At 42.2% G+C, this 17,959-nt stretch overlaps 1 protein-coding gene across 1 annotated transcript in view; it reads left to right on the top strand.

Annotated features, from left to right (window-relative positions):
• The window catches only part of ARFGEF2 (ARF guanine nucleotide exchange factor 2), a 97,485-nt gene that overhangs the window by 48,633 nt on the left and 30,893 nt on the right, over window positions 1-17,959 (top strand). The window contains exons 15-25 of the mRNA XM_068525226.1: window positions 323-434; window positions 982-1,187; window positions 5,043-5,127; window positions 5,232-5,403; window positions 6,381-6,532; window positions 7,605-7,733; window positions 8,775-8,933; window positions 12,417-12,564; window positions 13,708-13,807; window positions 15,695-15,735; window positions 15,837-16,006. Coding sequence (XP_068381327.1) covers window positions 323-434; window positions 982-1,187; window positions 5,043-5,127; window positions 5,232-5,403; window positions 6,381-6,532; window positions 7,605-7,733; window positions 8,775-8,933; window positions 12,417-12,564; window positions 13,708-13,807; window positions 15,695-15,735; window positions 15,837-16,006 — 1,474 coding nt within the window. The remainder of the gene's footprint in view (window positions 1-322; window positions 435-981; window positions 1,188-5,042; window positions 5,128-5,231; window positions 5,404-6,380; window positions 6,533-7,604; window positions 7,734-8,774; window positions 8,934-12,416; window positions 12,565-13,707; window positions 13,808-15,694; window positions 15,736-15,836; window positions 16,007-17,959) is intronic.

Below are 17,959 nucleotides of genomic sequence, written 5' to 3'. Positions count from 1 at the left end.
ACTTCTGCTCATTTCTCACTGGCCGGAACTTTATCACATGGCCGTACTTTGTCTAAGGGAGGCAGGGAAATGTAGTTCTTATCCCAGATAGTTGTGTGCCCAGCTAAACATCTAGGTTTTATTAGTGTTGGAGAAGAGGAGAATGGATATTGGGTGACAACCAGCAGATTCTGTTAAAGCTAGGTCAAAAATTAAAAGTGGAATTGAGAAAAACTACCAGGACACACAGTTCATGGTGTTACTGTAATTTGCCTCAAATGCTAGCTTTTTTCTATCCTCCAGAGTTTGAAATAAGCAACCTGTGTCCCATCTCTTGAAAAAGGTTCAATAAGAAACCCAAGAGAGGCATCCAGTATCTCCAGGAGCAGGGCATGCTGGGAGCGTCAGTTGAAGACATTGCCCAATTCCTGCACCAGGAGGAGCGCCTCGATTCTGTAAGACTGGGGGCTGGGTACGAGCATGTGGGTTCTTTCGTGTGATTCTGAGACCTTACTGGCTTTAACCTAGAGACTGGCCGACCCTGAGTGCAGTGCTATTGTCCACACCCCTGCTTACAGCAGTCCTATTTATCCCTTTGGCCAGTGTTGCAAAAAGTGCTTTAAAGGGAATAAACCAGCCTCCTGACAGGTGGTAGTGTTATTTGGTGGGACAGTGTCAGAGTTAAAAGTGTCCCTTGGCTGCTAGGAATTGTTCTGGGTGCTCGTTGGCAGCTCACCTCCCTCCTGAGTGTGCCCCATCATTCCTCCACTTTTCAGTCTCCTGTGCCTCCCCCGCTTCCTTCGTGGCGGGACACTCTGAACCTGGAATGGTTGGGTGGGTGGGCAGGCTCAGGGAGTTGCCTAACTTTTCTAGCAGTTCAGCCCATTCTGGGTGTTTAGAGCCGGGGCATTCAGTGCCCCCGCCCCGCCTTTGACTGAAGTGTCTTTCACTGGGTGTTAATATTTGACAATTTGTAGGTATGAGTGAGTGTGTATGTTTCAGACCCAAGTAGGTGATTTTCTGGGAGAAAGCATGAAGTTCAACAAGGAGGTGATGTATGCCTATGTGGACCAACTTGACTTCTGTGAAAAGGAGTTTGTCTCAGCCCTGCGGACGTTTCTAGAAGGTTTCCGCCTACCTGGGGAAGCTCAGAAGATTGATCGGTTAATGGAGAAGTTTGCTGCAAGATACATAGAGTGCAACCAGGGGTGAGCACCGTGTTTAAGTCCCTTCTGCGCTCTCTTTTTGCCTTCCTCAGAGCACCAGTCTTAGCGTGGTTGGGGTTTAATCCGCGCCAGGCTATTAAAGTTTCTGTTCACTGTGTCTCACGTAAGACCTCACCTTGACCGTTCATGTCCCCTCTACAGGAGGTTGAGGACCAGAGAGGCCAAGTAACTTGCCCAAGACTACACAGCTAGAGCCCACGCTCTTAATTATGACAAAAGAGCAGTTCTGTGGGTTGAGAAGAGGCACTCAGGCATCTCTTCCCTAATCAAGAACAGCTCCCTGACTTAATATATGGGGTAGATCTGAAGAATTTTAGTTTTTCTTTGATTACATACTGATGAGCAGGTTACTGAAATGGCTCTGTAACTAATAAAACCCCACCTACGTACATGATTTCATCTTGGGGCCTTTTTTTTAACTATTATTATTTTTTTAATTAAAAAATTTTTTTGAATTCTTTTATTTTTAAAATAGTTTATTTTCCCTACAGTTCAATTTTTTTAATTATTATTTTATTTTATTTAGTTTTGGCTGCGTTGGGTCTTCGTTGCTGTGCGCGGGCTTTCTCTAGTTGCAGCGAGTGGGGGCTACTCTTCGTTGCGGTGCTCAGGCTTCTCATTGCGGAGGCTTCTCTTGTTGCGAAACACGGGCTCTAGGCGCATGGGCTTCATTAGTTGTGGCACGTGGGCTCACTAGTCGTGGCTCACAGGCTCTAGAGCACAGGCTCAGTAGTTGTGGCGCACGGGCTCATTTGCTCTGCGGCATGTGGGATCTTTCCCAGACCAGGGCTCGAACCCATGTCCCCTGCATTGGCAGGCGGATTTTTAACCACTGCACCACCAGGGAAGTCCCTTGGGACCTTTTTTGAGAGGTAGTTCATTTTTGTGTAGGAAATGGAAATTGAAAGGAGAGCTAGCCTTTATTAAACACCTCCTGTGTGCCAGCCATGCCATGAGTTATACATGCATTTCATCTAATTAACGGTAAGCCTGGGAGGTAGTATCCCTGTTTTATAGGTGAGGAAACAGGCTCTGAGATAGTGAGCAACCTATCCAGAAATTAATCAGCTAGAAAGTAGCAGAGATTGAATATGAATTTGTCTGACTCAGAAAAGCTCATGCTCTTTCCTCTGAACATGAAGTTAAGAATGTCTGAATATACTGTGAACGTGAAGTGGAAAATTTTCAGTGGGAACATTTTGAGAACAGTTTTGCCTCTTAAGTCAGCTTGGTTTTCATATTAGTTGGTCCCAATCCTCCAAGTGCACAGCAAGCTGTCCCCATGAGATGACCTGGTCAGCAAAGGCAGCCTCTGGTCATTTTAACCAAATAGGTATTAGAATTTTCTGTGAAGACACAATTAGATGTTATTTACTTTAAACATATCTCTTATGTGGACCTAGAGACCTTGGTCTGTGTCCCCTAGTCGGTAAATATGTGACCCAATTAAATGTCACGTTAGAATGTAGACCTTTTACTGTGTTCTTCAGAACTTCTCCTTCTCCTGTTGGGGGCAGTTTGGATAGACAAGTTTTTCTTTAGCCTCACGTATTACAAGGCTGTGCATCCCCAAGTATTTGTCTTTCTTCTCTTGCCTGAGGCAAAAAAAGTCAGACTTCACCAGCATATTGTTTATTAAAGCAACGTAAATATTTTTCTTTGTATTTCTGCTGTTAAATATTATAGTGTATAATGTAAACTTTAAATGGCTAATAACTGGACAGGAGTTTTAGTCATCTTTCCACCTGGTGCCTAGCACACAGTAGATATTCTAAGGAACAGGACCAAGGTGAGGCAAGCAAAGCACTAAAGGTGCAGACTGTAAAGGGCCTCGCTCAGAGTCATGTGCTGTAGGGTCGGCACCTGGGAGTAGGGGGGGCCTCGCTTGCCTCACCCTCGTCCCTGGCCCTGGAGGCTCCTTAAGGATTGGATTGGAAGAATCAACATTGTGAAAATGACTCTACTACCCAAAGCAATCTACAGATTCAATGCAATCCCTATCAAACTACCACTGGCATTTTTCACAGAACTAGAACAAAAAAATTTCACAATTTGTATGGAAACACAAAAGACCCCGAATAGCCAAAGCGATCTTGAGAACGAAAAATGGAGCTGGAGGAATCAGGCTTCCTGACTTCAGACTATATTACAAAGCTACAGTAATCAAGACAGTTTGGTACTGGCACAAAAACAGAAACATAGATCAATGGAACAGGATAGAAAGCCCAGAGATAAACCCACGCACCTATGGTCACCTTATCTTTGATAAAGGAGGCAAGCATATACAGTGGAGAAAAGACAGCCTCTTCAATAAGTGGTGGTGGGAAAACTGGACAGGAACATGTAAAAGTATGAAATTAGAACACTCCCTGACACCATACACAAAAATAAACTCAAAATGGATTAAAGACCTAAATGTAAGGCCAGACACTATCAAACTCTTAGAGGAAAACATAGGCAGAACACTCTATGACATAAATCACAGTAAGATCCTTTTTGACCCAGCTCCTAGAGAAATGGAAATAAAAACACAAATAAACAAATGGGACCTAATGAAACTTAAAAGCTTTTGCACAGCAAAGGAAACCATAAACAAGACCAAAAGACAACCCTCAGAATGGGAGAAAATATTTGCAAATGAAGCAATTGACAAAGGATTAATCTCCAAGATTTACAAGCAGCTCATGCAGCTCAATAACAAAAAAAACAAACAACCCAATCCGAAAATGGGCAGAAGACTTAAATAGACATTTCTCCAAAGAAGATACACAGATTGCCAACACACACATGAAAGAATGCTCAACATCATTAATCATTAGAGAAATGCAAATCAAAACTACAATGAGATATCATCTCACACCGGTCAGAATGGCCATCATCAAAAAACCTAGAAACAATAAATGCTGGAGAGGGTGTGGAGAAAAGGGAACCCTCTTGCACTGTTGGTGGGAATGTAAATTGATACAGCCACTATGGAGAACAGTATGGAGGTTCCTTAAAAAACTAAAAATAGAACTACCATATGACCCAGCAATCCCGCTACTGGGCATATACCCTGAGAAAACCATAATTCAAAAAGAGTCATGTACCAAAATGTTCATTGCAGCTCTATTTACAATATGGAGTAAAATGGAGGTATTTGTAGTGAGGTGGATGGAGTTAGAGTCTGTCATACAGAGTGAAGTAAGTCAGAAAGAGGAAAACAAATACAGTATGCTAACATATATATATGGAATCTAAGGAAAAAAAAAAAAGGCCATGAAGAACCTAGTGGCAAGACGGGAATAAAGACACAGACCTACTAGAGAATGGACTTGAGGATGTGGGGGGGGGAGGGGTAAGATGGGACAGGGTGAGAGAGTGACATTGACATATATACACTACCAAATGTAAAATAGATAGCTAGTGGGAAGCAGCCGCATAGCACAGGGAGATCAGCTCGGTGCTTTGTGACCACCTAGAGGGGTGGGATAGGGAGGGTGGGAGGGAGGGAGATGCAAGAGGGAAGAGATATGGGAACATATGTATATGTATAACTGATTCACTTTATTATAAAGCAGAAACTGACACACCATTGTAAAGCAATTATACTCCAATAAAGATGTTAAAAAAAAAATCGACTTGAAACTGCTTTATTCAAAGAAGTCTAAATCTGACACATATTCTTAACTAGCTTTTTCTACATTCTGGATCATTAGTTATCATTCAGTGATGATGAAAGCATCCCAAAGAGCAGTTGGCCTGCTCTGAGAGAAGCACATCTCCTTGAGCACTGTACCCTTCCAGCCTCGGCTCCGTGTATGTTCTCACATCTGGAATCTTTTTTTTTTTTTTCAGGCAGACTCTATTTGCTAGTGCTGACACTGCATATGTCCTAGCATATTCAATTATTATGCTAACTACAGACTTGCACAGCCCTCAGGTAAAATATTTTAATGATAACATATACTATAGTGGCTAAATAAGGAGCTTTATTTGGGCCATTGGCTGTCTTCTAAATGGGTTCTTAATTTTTTTAAATTTCAGGTAAAAAATAAAATGACAAAAGAGCAGTATATTAAAATGAATCGGGGTATCAATGATAGTAAAGATCTGCCTGAAGAATATCTCTCAAGCATCTATGAAGAGATAGAAGGCAAGAAAATTGCGATGAAAGAAACAAAAGAACACACGATTGCAACCAAATCTACTAAGCAGAGTAAGGTCTAATGGCAAATTATTTCTATTAATTCCAATTTTCGAGTGTATCAGAATGCATGATTAAGTTCCCTGGTGATAGATTTAATTTGCATATCTAGCTATCTGAATAAGAAATGTGATTAAATTAGTTATTATGATTATGTTGGCACTTTCGTAATATCACTTATCTTCTTGCTAGATTTGTAATTAGTTAGTTACAAGAGGGAATTTAAAATAATCTGAGAGCTAAATTATTCCCCAAAAATGTTCCTTGAAACTCTGCTGTAATACCAGTGGTGATTGTGCCAACCTTGATTAGAATTCTCTGCGTTAACGCCCCTGTGAAACTATCAGTTTCTTTATTTGAGAGGCAGCAGTGTGTATGTTTAGAGCAGGGCTCCCCAACCCCCGGGCCACTGACTGGTACCGGTCCGCAGCCTGTTAGGAACCGGGCCGCACAGCAGGAGGTGAGCAGCGGGCGAGCGAGTGAAGCTTCATCTGTATTTACAGCTGCTCCTCATTGCTCGCATTACCGCCTGAGCTCCGCCTCCTGTCAGCATTATGGTGAGTTGTATAATTATTTCATTATGTGTTACAATGTAATAATAATAAAGTGCACAATAAATGTAATGCGCTTGAGTCATCCGAAATCATCCCCTCCCCCCAGGTCCGTGGAAAAATTGTCTTCCACGAAACCCGTCGCTGGTGCCAAAAAGGTTGGGGGCCGCTGGTTTAGAGCACGGGCTCTAGAGCCATGCTGCCTGGATTCAAGTCCCAGCTCTACTGCTTATTAGTTGTGTGACCCTGGGCAAGTCACTTAATGTCTTTGTGCCTCATTTCCCATCAGTAAAATGGCAATAATACTTGTAACAGACTCGTGTAGTGGTCCTCATGAGCGTTTGTGAGTTAATTGTTGTAAATCTTTTGAAACAGAGCCTGGCACATAGCAAGCACTCAGTGAATGTTAGCTGCTATTATTCTCTTATTTCTTTGTAGGTGTCGCTAGTGAAAAGCAGCGACGGCTACTATACAATTTGGAGATGGAGCAAATGGCTAAAACAGCCAAAGCCCTGATGGAGGCTGTGAGCCACGCCAAGGCCCCGTTTACGAGTGCCACTCACCTGGACCACGTCCGGCCGATGTTCAAAGTGAGTATCCTGAGAAGTTAGGACACAGCTAAGCCTGATTCTAGAGCTGACCAGCCAGAAGCTCACCAGCGAGTTTATAATGGTGAAGAGATTGAGGAGGGGAAAAGGCCAAGCCTGGGTGTGTCTTTCTGGACAGCAAGTAAAGCAAGTCCTTCCTAGAAGCCCTGTGATGACGCTAGGGCTACGTCAGCATGGGCTCTACCGTCAGAACGTCTGGATTAAACCCTGCTTTTGCCACTTTGTCGCTCTGTGACCATGGTGAGGTTATTCAGCCTCTCTCTGTTCATCGTCTGTGAAATGGAGACAAATACAGAGTGCTACAGGGCTGCTGGGGGGATTGAATGAATTAATAATTATTCAGGCATAAGAGACAGTTTTATTGTGACATCTCATCTCAGTGGCCTCAGGGTTAGTTTGTCAGATGAAATTAGGTAGAAGTAAAAGACAATATCCTAAGGTCTCTGTTTTTTAAATGTCTAGAAAAGGTACACTTTCTAAATACATAGCACTCATGTTTTTCTCTAAGATGTTTTTATAGTAACTGTTAATATCCTGTTAGCTGATCAATTCTAGATTTTTGTGAGCTTTTATTTTCAGGGAATTCACAAGAAACTTGGAGGAAAAGTAAAGTCTAAATAATTTGAATTAGGAACCTTTCAATAAACAAAGTTTATAGAACACAAGTTGCTTATAGATTTCACCTTGCATGCCGGCCTCTGATTAGTGATGGATGCCTGCTGCACTGTGTAAAGGATTCTCGAGCCCTGATTAGACTCAGCAGGGAGTGGGATCTCTGACTGATCAGTGATGTCTGCCATGAGCACAGATAGGTATGGCGGTGGCACACTAGCCACATGTTTGCCATCCTTCCTTTAGAACTGTACGTTTAGTAAATGGCATATCTATAGTGACAGCTTTGACCACAGTTTAGGAGGAATTATTTTACTTTGTGAATGAATCAAAGTAGCAGTGAACTTGGCATCCTGGCTGTGCTCATAACTAACAGTGTGGCCTCTAAGTGCTCTTCCACACTGAGATTCTAGACGTTATTGAAACCTTCCTTCCTTGGTAGCTGGTGTGGACGCCGCTGTTGGCAGCCTACAGCATCGGACTGCAGAACTGTGACGACACGGAAGTGGCCTCCCTGTGTCTGGAAGGCATCCGATGTGCAATCCGGATTGCCTGCATCTTTGGAATGCAGGTGGGTATAAGCACAGCTCCAGAGATACTGGTGGGCCGTGTTCTTTCAGATTTGGCAAAATTTAGAAACTATCAGACATTTCCAATTAACCAAAAACATCTCAGCAAACTCCGTACTCATGCCCACCGAGAGGAAGCCCACAGATTTGTGCTGGCAACAGCCTCATTAGGGGAAAAAATTGGAGATTTGGATTAAAACGTTCTTTGAAGGTAGGTGGGGTCCAAGCTACTTAAATGGATTTGACAAAACAGCCTTCCTGTCCATCTGGCTAACTGCCTGCCCTGGTGCTTAAAATATTGTTTTTCCTTTTAAAATCAGCTTATTATTTTAATTTCCCTTATTTCCAGGTCTTCTCTGGGGGAAATAAATAGTTCAATGCACAATGAATATGTCTGTAAATCTTCTGAATCTTGAAAAATTCAAATAAGCAAATAAGCAAAATACAATTCTCAAAATGTTAGGAAATCAGGAAGTTGTCAGTCCCATGTATCATTTTCTAAATCACTAAGAATTGGTACCCATTTATGTTGAAAAACTCAGTCTTCTGTTCCCATTTATCTTACAGTTAGACATTTTCTTTTGTACCAAGACCCCGGGCTTTGACATCAGACAATCTGGGTTTCAAACCTCAGCTCTGCTGCTTCTCTAGCATTGGTCTAGCTAACTTCCCCCTAAGACACCCTTTATTTCCTCATTTGTAAACTTGAGAAAACAGACCTACCTTGCAGGATTGTTGTAGAAATTAGCATTTATGTGACAACCTTAGCATTCGGCAGATTCCTCCCCTACTCCCTCCGAACGGAATGGAACGTGAACATCGGTCTGAGGTCAGCTGCAAGGGAGAGACTAGTTCTCAAACATGAGATGGGCTGTTCAGGTAGCGGAAGGATAGCAGCGTGGAGTAACTGGTGTGTTCATGTACGTGAAGCCTGTCGACGTGCGTACAGGAGGCAGCAGAGGATCCAGTGCTCAGTCCCTTCAGTGTGAAAATGGTCTTGCTCAGGGCGGGATCTCAGCGTTCCCTCTCGGCTTCCCTTACAGCTGGAACGAGATGCCTACGTTCAGGCCCTTGCGCGCTTCTCCCTGCTGACGGCCAGCTCCAGCATCACGGAGATGAAGCAGAAGAACATCGACACCATAAAGACTCTCATCACGGTGGCTCACACGGACGGCAACTACCTCGGGAATTCCTGGCACGAGGTGTGTGTTTCTTTGAAAGCCTGGTGGTTGCCTTTTCTTAGTGAGGATGAGTCCCAGCTTTCCTTTGATTCAGAGCCAGTCTCTCTTTGGTCGATTCCATTTTTCTTGAAGTCAAGCCTAACTTTAACTGGGTTTTGTCTCATTCCTCAAATACATCATGTATCAGAAAAGTCAGACTCCCTGGGGCATGGTGGGTGAAATGCCTCAGATGTGCCACCTCACAAGGTACTCCTGTCCCCGGTGGCCAGTGTCCACACGGAGAGCACTTCTGCTGTGGCAGCTTTCTTCCCACTTTTCCCAAGTCGTTATGTACCTCCTGAGAGCTCTTAACCACCAGGGAGTAGGTTTAAGGCAAAGCCAAGGAGCCCGATTTCTCCTAAGTGTATCAGAAAAGAGATGGTCAGCATCTACAATGAGCCATTAGGGAAATTGCCAGTGGTTTCACGTTTTTATTTAACTAAACCATATTCTAAGAGATTCACGTAAGGCTATAATTATCCATGTGCACAAACAGGTGTTTGAAGGGTTGTTCATCAAAATGTTAGTTGTTGAAGGGAAAAATTAAGTTAGAAACAGCCTAGATGTCCCAACAATGAGAGATTGCTCTTTTTTAAAAAAAGTGTGCTGCACCACTCCTTAGAATTCTGTGTGGCCATTTAAAATGATGTTGCTGAGGGACTTCCCCGGAGGCCCAGTGGTTGAGACTGTGCCTTCCAGTGCAGGGGGTGCAGCTTCGATCCCTGGTCAGGGAGCTAAGATCCCACATGCCTTGTGGCCAAAAATCCAGAACATAAAACAGAAGCAATATTGTAACAAATTCAATAAAGACTTTAAAAATGATCCACATCAAAAAAAAAATCTTAAAAAAATAAAGAAATAAAACCAAACCAAACAAAATAAAATAATGTTGCTGAAGGGAGAGACAGCCGGACATGACATGCTCCCTCATGGAAGCACACAATACCTCCTAAGAAATGTTTTTGCCCAAAACTCCAACCTGAGTCAATTCAAGCCTCCACTGTCAGTTTAAAGGAAATGTAGGGGACAGAGGAGCACGGTAAATGGTATCATGAGAATGCAGCGTGCAAACTCTAGGATGTGACAGAGCCTCAGAGCCAGTGACCAGGTTCTTCAACAAATACATTGCATGGAAAATAGTAGATGGTTGGGGACGAGGCGGGGGCGGGCCTGTGGATTAAAAGAGACTTCAGAGAAAAAGGTAAAGATGTTATTAAACACTGTAAGACTGTGGGAAGGTGATCACAGTATATTAAATGAAAAAATCGGTATAAACGTTGTGAGGCTTCGTCCCTCGTGCCAAACGTACACAGAAAATGGATTTGAAAAGATAAACAGGAATGTTAGCATCCTATCTGTGTGATAGCATTATACAGGCGATTTACTTTCTTTTTTTCCTGAAGTTTTCTAATTTCTCTACTGTCTGTACGTATTACTTTTTGTTTTAGAGAGAAAACTGAAAGAGTAGAGGTGAGGGCATGGAGAGTGGTGGGGACTGTGGTGACCTAGAAAGAAAATTGCTATCAGCCTCCTCCTGCCATGGGGGTCATGTGGTTCAGGGGGAAGGCCTAGAGCCAGACGGCTGGCATCCAGTCTGGGTATCACCCTTTTCCTGCCTGTATGACATGGCAAGTTGCTTAGTCTTTGAGCCTCATCTTCCTCCTCTCTACAATCTTCATAGGGTTGTTCTGAGAGAAAAAGGGGGTTAACTTGTGGAAAAGGGCTTACAACTGCATTTGGCAAGTAGTAAGAACTCAGTAGATATTAGCAGTCACGGTCGTCATGATGCTCATCATCATGGCACATGCCTCAGTCCCTTTTCACCAAATGTTTCCTTTCTCTGTCACCACTCTGGAGTATTCCATATTAGAAAAGATGGGGGGGGGGCAGTGGTGTTGTTTTGAGTTGTGTGCTTTTTTTAAGAAATAATTTCCTGTTTTCTGAGGAGTCGTGATACCTAGTGAATCAATAAATAGCTGCTTTCTCTCCTACAACTTTCTTTTTTCTTTAACCTGAGAGATATGGTGAAGGTCGGGTTCCTGCCAGTTGCCAAGTATATAGCAGCATCTGGAAATGTTAAAAATGAATCAACCACCTATTCGATATGCAGAAACCTTGAGAAATCAGGTTGGAATCAGTAAGTCCTCGGCCACAAGTGTTATTGACATACTTGAGATTCCAGCTTCTGGAAAAGGGAGGACACTAGCAGTTTACTAGTAGTAATTTAACAGTATCATGCCATGTGGAACAGTCAGGCGTTGGCTCTCTCTGGCCGAATTAAGTACCTTTCTCAGTCAAGGGGAAGGCAGTTTATAAGTGAAAATACTCAGCAGTGCTCAGTGGTATAGCGGAGTCCCATACTCTGGGATTGGATTGTAAGGTCACCATGAAAAGCAAAACTCAGCTTTAGTCAGAAGTCCCCATGGAAATTCCTTAGGAAGGGTTTACCTGGAGGTCTACATGCCGCCATCCCTCAGTAAGTTTTAAGCAGCCAGTTTTTGCTCCAGTAGAAGTTGAAACCAATCTCTGTTTCTCAGGGTAAGCTCCAGGTGAGAGACAGCCCGTGCGAAGGGACGCGTTGTCAAGCACCTGAACCACCCCGTAGGGCTGGGAGATAGTCTTTTCTCCTACTGCACACCATTCCAGGGCACATTCTCATCTATTTGATTAACCAAATAATAATCACCAACTATTTTAAGCACTGGGGATTCAGCAGTGAATAAGACAGGGTTAATGCCCTGTTGGCTCTTAAGACAGAGAACAAACAAATACCTGGCATAATGCCAAAAAGTAGTAAGTGCTAAGGAAAAAAAATATGCGTGGCCAGGGGAGGGTGTGTGATCCCAGGGCGGTCGAGGGAGGTCTGTCTGAGGAACACATGTCTGAGCTGGGAATCTAAGGAGTGAGCCATGGGGAGGAGCATAAGGAACACGTTCAAGCATAAGGAACAGCGAGTGCAAAGGCTCTGGGGTAGGACTAGACGTGTCGAGGTAAAGGAGCAGCAGGGAGGCTGGGGAGGCTAGTGTGTTGTATATCTGAGGGGTCGGGTGGAAGGGAGATGGGGGGTGGCTGAGTCAGACTAGATGGTGCACTCACTGAGTGGCATGGTGGATGGAATCCCCTGCTCCAATCAAATGCTTTTTCTTTCTTTATTGAGCACTTATTAAATTTGCATAACTAAACATCTGTGTAGCATAACTCTACTGTACCAGTTTTTCTTTTCTTCGTTTTCTCTTTCCCTTTTTAATAGTTAAAAAAAAAAAAAATAGTGAAATCTGTCTTCCAGACCCACACTCAGAGGGTTGCCTAGCTGGAACTAGGGAAGCCAGTCTGAGACCCTCAGATTTTATTCTCACCTGAAAAGCTGCTTGTTTCAGAGAACTCTCTAATGGCTAATTTAAGATGATAGTGCCCTTTTCAGCCAATGAAATGGGAACTCATCTCTTCACACCTTCTTTTCATCAGATCTTGAAATGCATCAGCCAGCTGGAGCTCGCTCAGCTGATAGGAACCGGTGTGAAGACGCGCTACCTGTCTGGGTCCGGGCGTGAAAGAGAAGGGAGCCTGAAGGGCCACACGTTGTCGGGAGAAGAGTTCATGGGCCTTGGCCTCGGTAAGATACCAGGCCCCCCAGCCAGCCGTCACGGACTCACCAGTTAACCGGCATGAAACCCTTCTTGTCTCATCAGGACTGTCCCGTAGATCGTCTCTTCCTTACATGTCACCTGACAGACAGTATGTTTGTTGATGGAAGCGGAAGTGCTGCCTCAGCTCTCTAAGTTGTGATTAAACTGTCGAGTAAATGCCTATTTTATCAACATCAGCAGGGTGCATTACTTTTCTTTCTATACGTATAAGTATGTTGGAGGGAAAGCCATCTGGTATTCGAGGAGTGGGTGTGTGTATCTCTAGATTTTCAAAGGTAGATTCAACCTCTCTTCCATGTTCATCTTTTGTTAACTGATGTTCTTATCAAAGTAGAATTATTTCTGGTGATACAGTGAACTGAGAGACTCTCTTGTCCGTGATGTAATAATAATAATAGTAAAAAGGGTAAACAAACGTGCCAGGCCACATTCTAAGCACTCAGTTTATATATTTTAATTCATTTAAACCTTGTAACAACTCAGTGAAGTTGGGGCTGTTATCATCCCCATTTTGTAAATGAGGAAAGTGAGGTACAGAGGGTGAAGTGACTTGAACAAGGTGAACATTATGAGGAAGTGGCAGAGGTAAGTTTCAAACCCAGGCCATTTGATGCAGAGAGCAGGCTTCCTAGGTCCCACATACAGTAGTACAGTATAAAAGCACAGACTCTGAAAATGGGGGAGGGGTAATAGCACCTACTTCTTGGGGTGTATATGAGGGTGACTGGAGTGAAATCCTAGAGAGCTCTCCAGACCTTCTGCTTGTGGAAACCATTATGTGTTCTAGGAGCTCTGAGTTAGTATTGATCAATTTGAATTTGTTTTCCTAAAAAGAGACATTTAATACTATAAAAATGTAAAAGACGCTTAAGAAAGGGAGATGAATGGTACAAGCCAGGGAGCCTCTAATAAGAATGTATTCTGAATGCCAAATGCCAAAACCTGAGTTTAATTTTATTCTGTCATCATTGGGGGGTTGTTTGTTTGTTTTGCCTGCAAACCATTCTCACTAATGTTTCTTGTCTGTGCATATTGGATATCACAGGATACTTTGTTCTAAATACTTCACTGTTTTGGAAACACCATTGATTTTGTGCATTGTGTTTCAGGTAATTTGGTGAGTGGTGGAGTGGACAAAAGACAGATGGCCAGCTTCCAGGAATCGGTCGGTGAGACCAGCTCACAGAGTGTGGTCGTAGCTGTAGACAGGTAATGATTTTCTTCTCCAGTGAAGCTGGACTACCCAGTGGCTTGGCATCTTCTGTATATTTACTGGGTATGAATGATCACTAATTTGTTTGACTGTTGTAAGTGTTGTCAGTTCTAGATTACTCAAACTAGGAAAGATTAAAAGTGGCACACATGATCCGCAACTACTAATTACCTTCATATTCATTTGGATTTTGATCTTGAATTGTATCATAACCTTTTTTAAAATTATAACTGTGACCAAATTATGTCAAAAACAAGAGTTTTTCCTTGTGCTAGTGTTTTAAATCACCTTGTTTCCTTAGTGTAGAAATTACTTTTTAAAAAATTTCAAGAAGAGTTTCGGATTTAAAGCCTACCCATGAGTGAGAGTTGGCCAAGTTGACATTTCCATTTCTTTTTCCTCAAAACCTTCCCACTGTTTCTGTTCACTTAAAACTTGACCTAAACATCCAGGAGAAATACAGGTATTCCCATTTGAAGATATTCATTATATATGAGGGCTTAAAATAGGAATTTTCTTAAAATCAACAAACCTCTGAAAATTACCATTGATTAATCATGTACATTAAATATAGATAATTCTGAAATGATAGCAGTATAGAATTTATGACATAATTTGTATTGCTCTCAGAACAATTTTCCTAGTATTTTAAACTCTTCCTCAGCATATTTTGATCACCTCGCTCTTGTTGCTTTTCTGCTTCTCTCCAGCAGAGATATTGTCTGTAATGTACTTTTGATGAGTTTTCCCTACTTTTCCCCTTAGGTTTAGGCTAATACAATAAATAAAATGTTTGTTGTACCATTAACCGCACATTTCTTTCCTGTTTTTCTGCCTTAGCCAGATAGTGTGCAATAGTAACTTGCCTAGCACCTTTTTGTGTGCTGTTACATTGTTTTAAGTTGAGATATAATTCATACACCATAAGATTTACTCTTTTTCAAATGTACAGTTCAGTGGTTTTTAGTATATTCAGAGTTGTGCAACCATCACCACTATCTAATTTCAGAGCATTTTCATCACCCCCATAACGAAGCCCTGCATTTGTTGCAGTCGCTCCCCATTTCCTCTCCCACCGTTCCTGTAACCACTGATATACTTTCTGCTTGTGTAGGTTTGCCGATTCTGGACATTGTTGAATTGTCTATTTCTCCTGTTTAATTCTGTGTTTTTTGCCTCATGATTTTGGGGCTCTGTTGTTAGATGCATATATGTTTATAATTGTTAGGTTTTCTTGACAGATTAAACTTTTTATCATTATAAAATGTTCTTTGTCTTTAGTAATGATTTTAGTCTTAAGTCTACATTGTCTGATATCAGTGCAGCTACTCTTGTTCTCTTTTGGTTACTGTTTGCATGCTGTGTCTTCTTTCATACTTTACTTTCAACCTATTTGTGTCTTTGAATCTAAAGTGAGATTGGCAGGATGGAGTAAAATAAACATGATCCAACTCTATGCTGTCTAAAGATTCAGCCATTCTTCTTGAAGGAACATTTTTACAAGCCTTTGGTAGTTTCCAGAGTTCAGGTCTGAAAAAGTTGATTTTGTTAAATTTTTGCCAGTTTTCTTGGTTGCTCTTATGGAGGAGCAGCTTTTTAAAGGTCCTCAGTTTGCCATTCCCACTGTCGTGACATTCCATGCTATCATATCTTGACTCTCCCCCATCCTTTTGATGTGTCACTTTCTCTTCCTATCAGTATAAGCATTTCAGCTCTCAACTCAGCTCACTGACCAGTTCTATTCCTCTGATGCCTCATTGTTTATGTTAGCGGAAGTGCCAGACCTGAAATGTTTCCTTTCTGTCTTTTCTGAGTGTTTGAAATTGAAGCTGCAGCTTCCAAGTCTAATTTTTATTTTATTATATCTGGAATTTTCTTCCTAGAATTTTTACGGGCTCTACCCGACTGGATGGAAATGCAATAGGTATGTATTTGACTCACCTGTGACAATACAGAAGCCTCCTATCATAACTGTCTGACCATTACTAACGAGGCCTCGCGTGTGTTGTTGGGTCTGGCCTGTAGTTGACTTTGTCCGCTGGCTGTGTGCCGTGTCCATGGATGAGCTGGCTTCCCCCCACCACCCCCGCATGTTCAGCTTGCAGAAGATTGTGGAGATATCTTACTACAACATGAATCGGATCCGACTACAGTGGTCCCGAATATGGCATGTGATTGGAGATCACTTCAATAAGGTAACTCTTCAAATTCAAAAGCCCCACTCCATCAATGTCCAAAAAAAAGGCAGGCAACTAACTTCAAAACAGAAGTGATTGAGCGTGTAGGTGCGTATAATTCACTTTCCCTGTGGAGTGGAGAACAGCTCGTAGCATACCTACATATTGATAGAGCTCATGGAGAATGAATTAAAAATCTATTTGTATCTAAAATACTTTAATATCCCATACATAGGAGGCAGGCTCACACCACAAAAATCATTACAGTCACTGGACAGACCTTGGTGTTTGAAAGCATTGCAAAATCCTGAAGCACCTTCTGAATGACCAAAGATTAACTTATGTTCTATATATCAATAGTTTCACTCTAAATGTCACTACTTCTTGTATTCTGGCTTCCTTTGCCACCACTCTTCTAAAACCTTTGTTGAGGAAACTAACATTTATTTAAATCAGAAACAAGCCAGAGACTTCTGTGTTCTAAAACTGAAAACTATGGAGAGAAAACCAGATTTTTCTCCACTCGAGGTTTCGTTATATACACATAGGCACGTGCACATGTAAATTGAACAAATGAAATTAGAATATATTTTATGTATATGAATGTCTGTATCTGTAATCTCATTTGCTTTTTAGGGGAAAACTAATAGCTTAACAACACTGTTTGCTACCAAAACACATTTCATGATTTCAAAAAAATTTTCTCGGGCCTGGAGATAAAGAGATGTAATAGAGATGCTTAAAAATAGTGTTAATAAAAGACAGTTTATCCAAAAGAGAATTGCCCTCTCTACATTGAATAGGAGAAAATCATAAGAAGAAGTAATCTGTCATTGGGATATAGAACAAGCAGTAGAGCGCTGGTGAATGATTTGTAGCGTCTGCTGATTTCTGTGGTTAAAACACCACCCCATGATCGATGGAAGGTTAGCAGCGTGATGTCACTAAATGTGAACTGGGAAGAGTTGGGTACTGTTGGCTTTTCTGGGCAGCTGGGGAACCCCACTGAAATGAGGCATTGTCACATGTAGTCTTGCTTCTAACTTGGTCCATCAGCTAATCAGAGCTCTTTGTTTACTTTGCTTCCTTATCAGCTCTAAGTAAGGTACCTCTCAGCACACCATCTGTTTAACAAACTGTCTGAGTGCCTTGTACCAGGTAGTAGACAGATGAGGTCCCTGTCCTCCTGAAGCTCACTTGGATTTTATGATGAAATAACTGATGGTAAAGGGTCAGGCAGTGCAGTGTGTCAGGCCTCTCTGGAGGTGACCTTTCTGAACCCTCAGTGAGGAGGTGGCCATGAGAGCCTGCAGGTGCCCCAGAGTAACTGTTTGTTGAGTGAGTGGTAACACTGTCATCTAAAGTAATCAGTCAGCTCAGCAACCATCTTTCCCACTATTCTGGGTAAATAAATTCTTAGTGGACATCACTGATATAAACTTGTTTGAGAGAAAAAATGTGAACCATTACCATGACTGCACCTTGTATTCTTGTCCAAGCCTATGACAAGCTTCGGATCTAGGCTGGCGGGTAGTCATTAGACATGTCATGGTTGTCAACCTCATTACAAATGTCCATTCCATCTCATCAGTGCCGTTAAGCACAAAGTTGTGGAAAACTCAGTTGCTCACTCTAGGGTTCATCATTCTTTCCACCACCTCAGAAGGATGTTCCGCTTCCCCCTGGGAGCCGGAGCACATGAAAATCCTGTGGGTTTGAAGAAGTAAGTGGCTGAGTAGAGCTCTCAGGATTCTAGGACAGTCATTGGGACAGTCACATGTTTCTCTTCTTCTAAACTAGGGCACAAATATGTCCTGGGGTGTGCAAAGCTGCATAGTAAGCGTGGTGTGCATTCCTGAAGCAGCCAGGGATTTTTAGCCGGGGAATAATATTCTTATTAGTCTCTAATTACATCAACATTACACGGACACTTAAAAAAAATTACAACTAAGAACACCTTTGACCATCAGC

Source organism: Eschrichtius robustus, chromosome 16 (genome assembly GCF_028021215.1).
Source record: "Eschrichtius robustus isolate mEscRob2 chromosome 16, mEscRob2.pri, whole genome shotgun sequence".
In the NCBI taxonomy this organism is placed as follows: domain Eukaryota; kingdom Metazoa; phylum Chordata; class Mammalia; order Artiodactyla; family Eschrichtiidae; genus Eschrichtius; species Eschrichtius robustus.
This window is presented reverse-complemented; position numbering and strand designations above follow the sequence as displayed.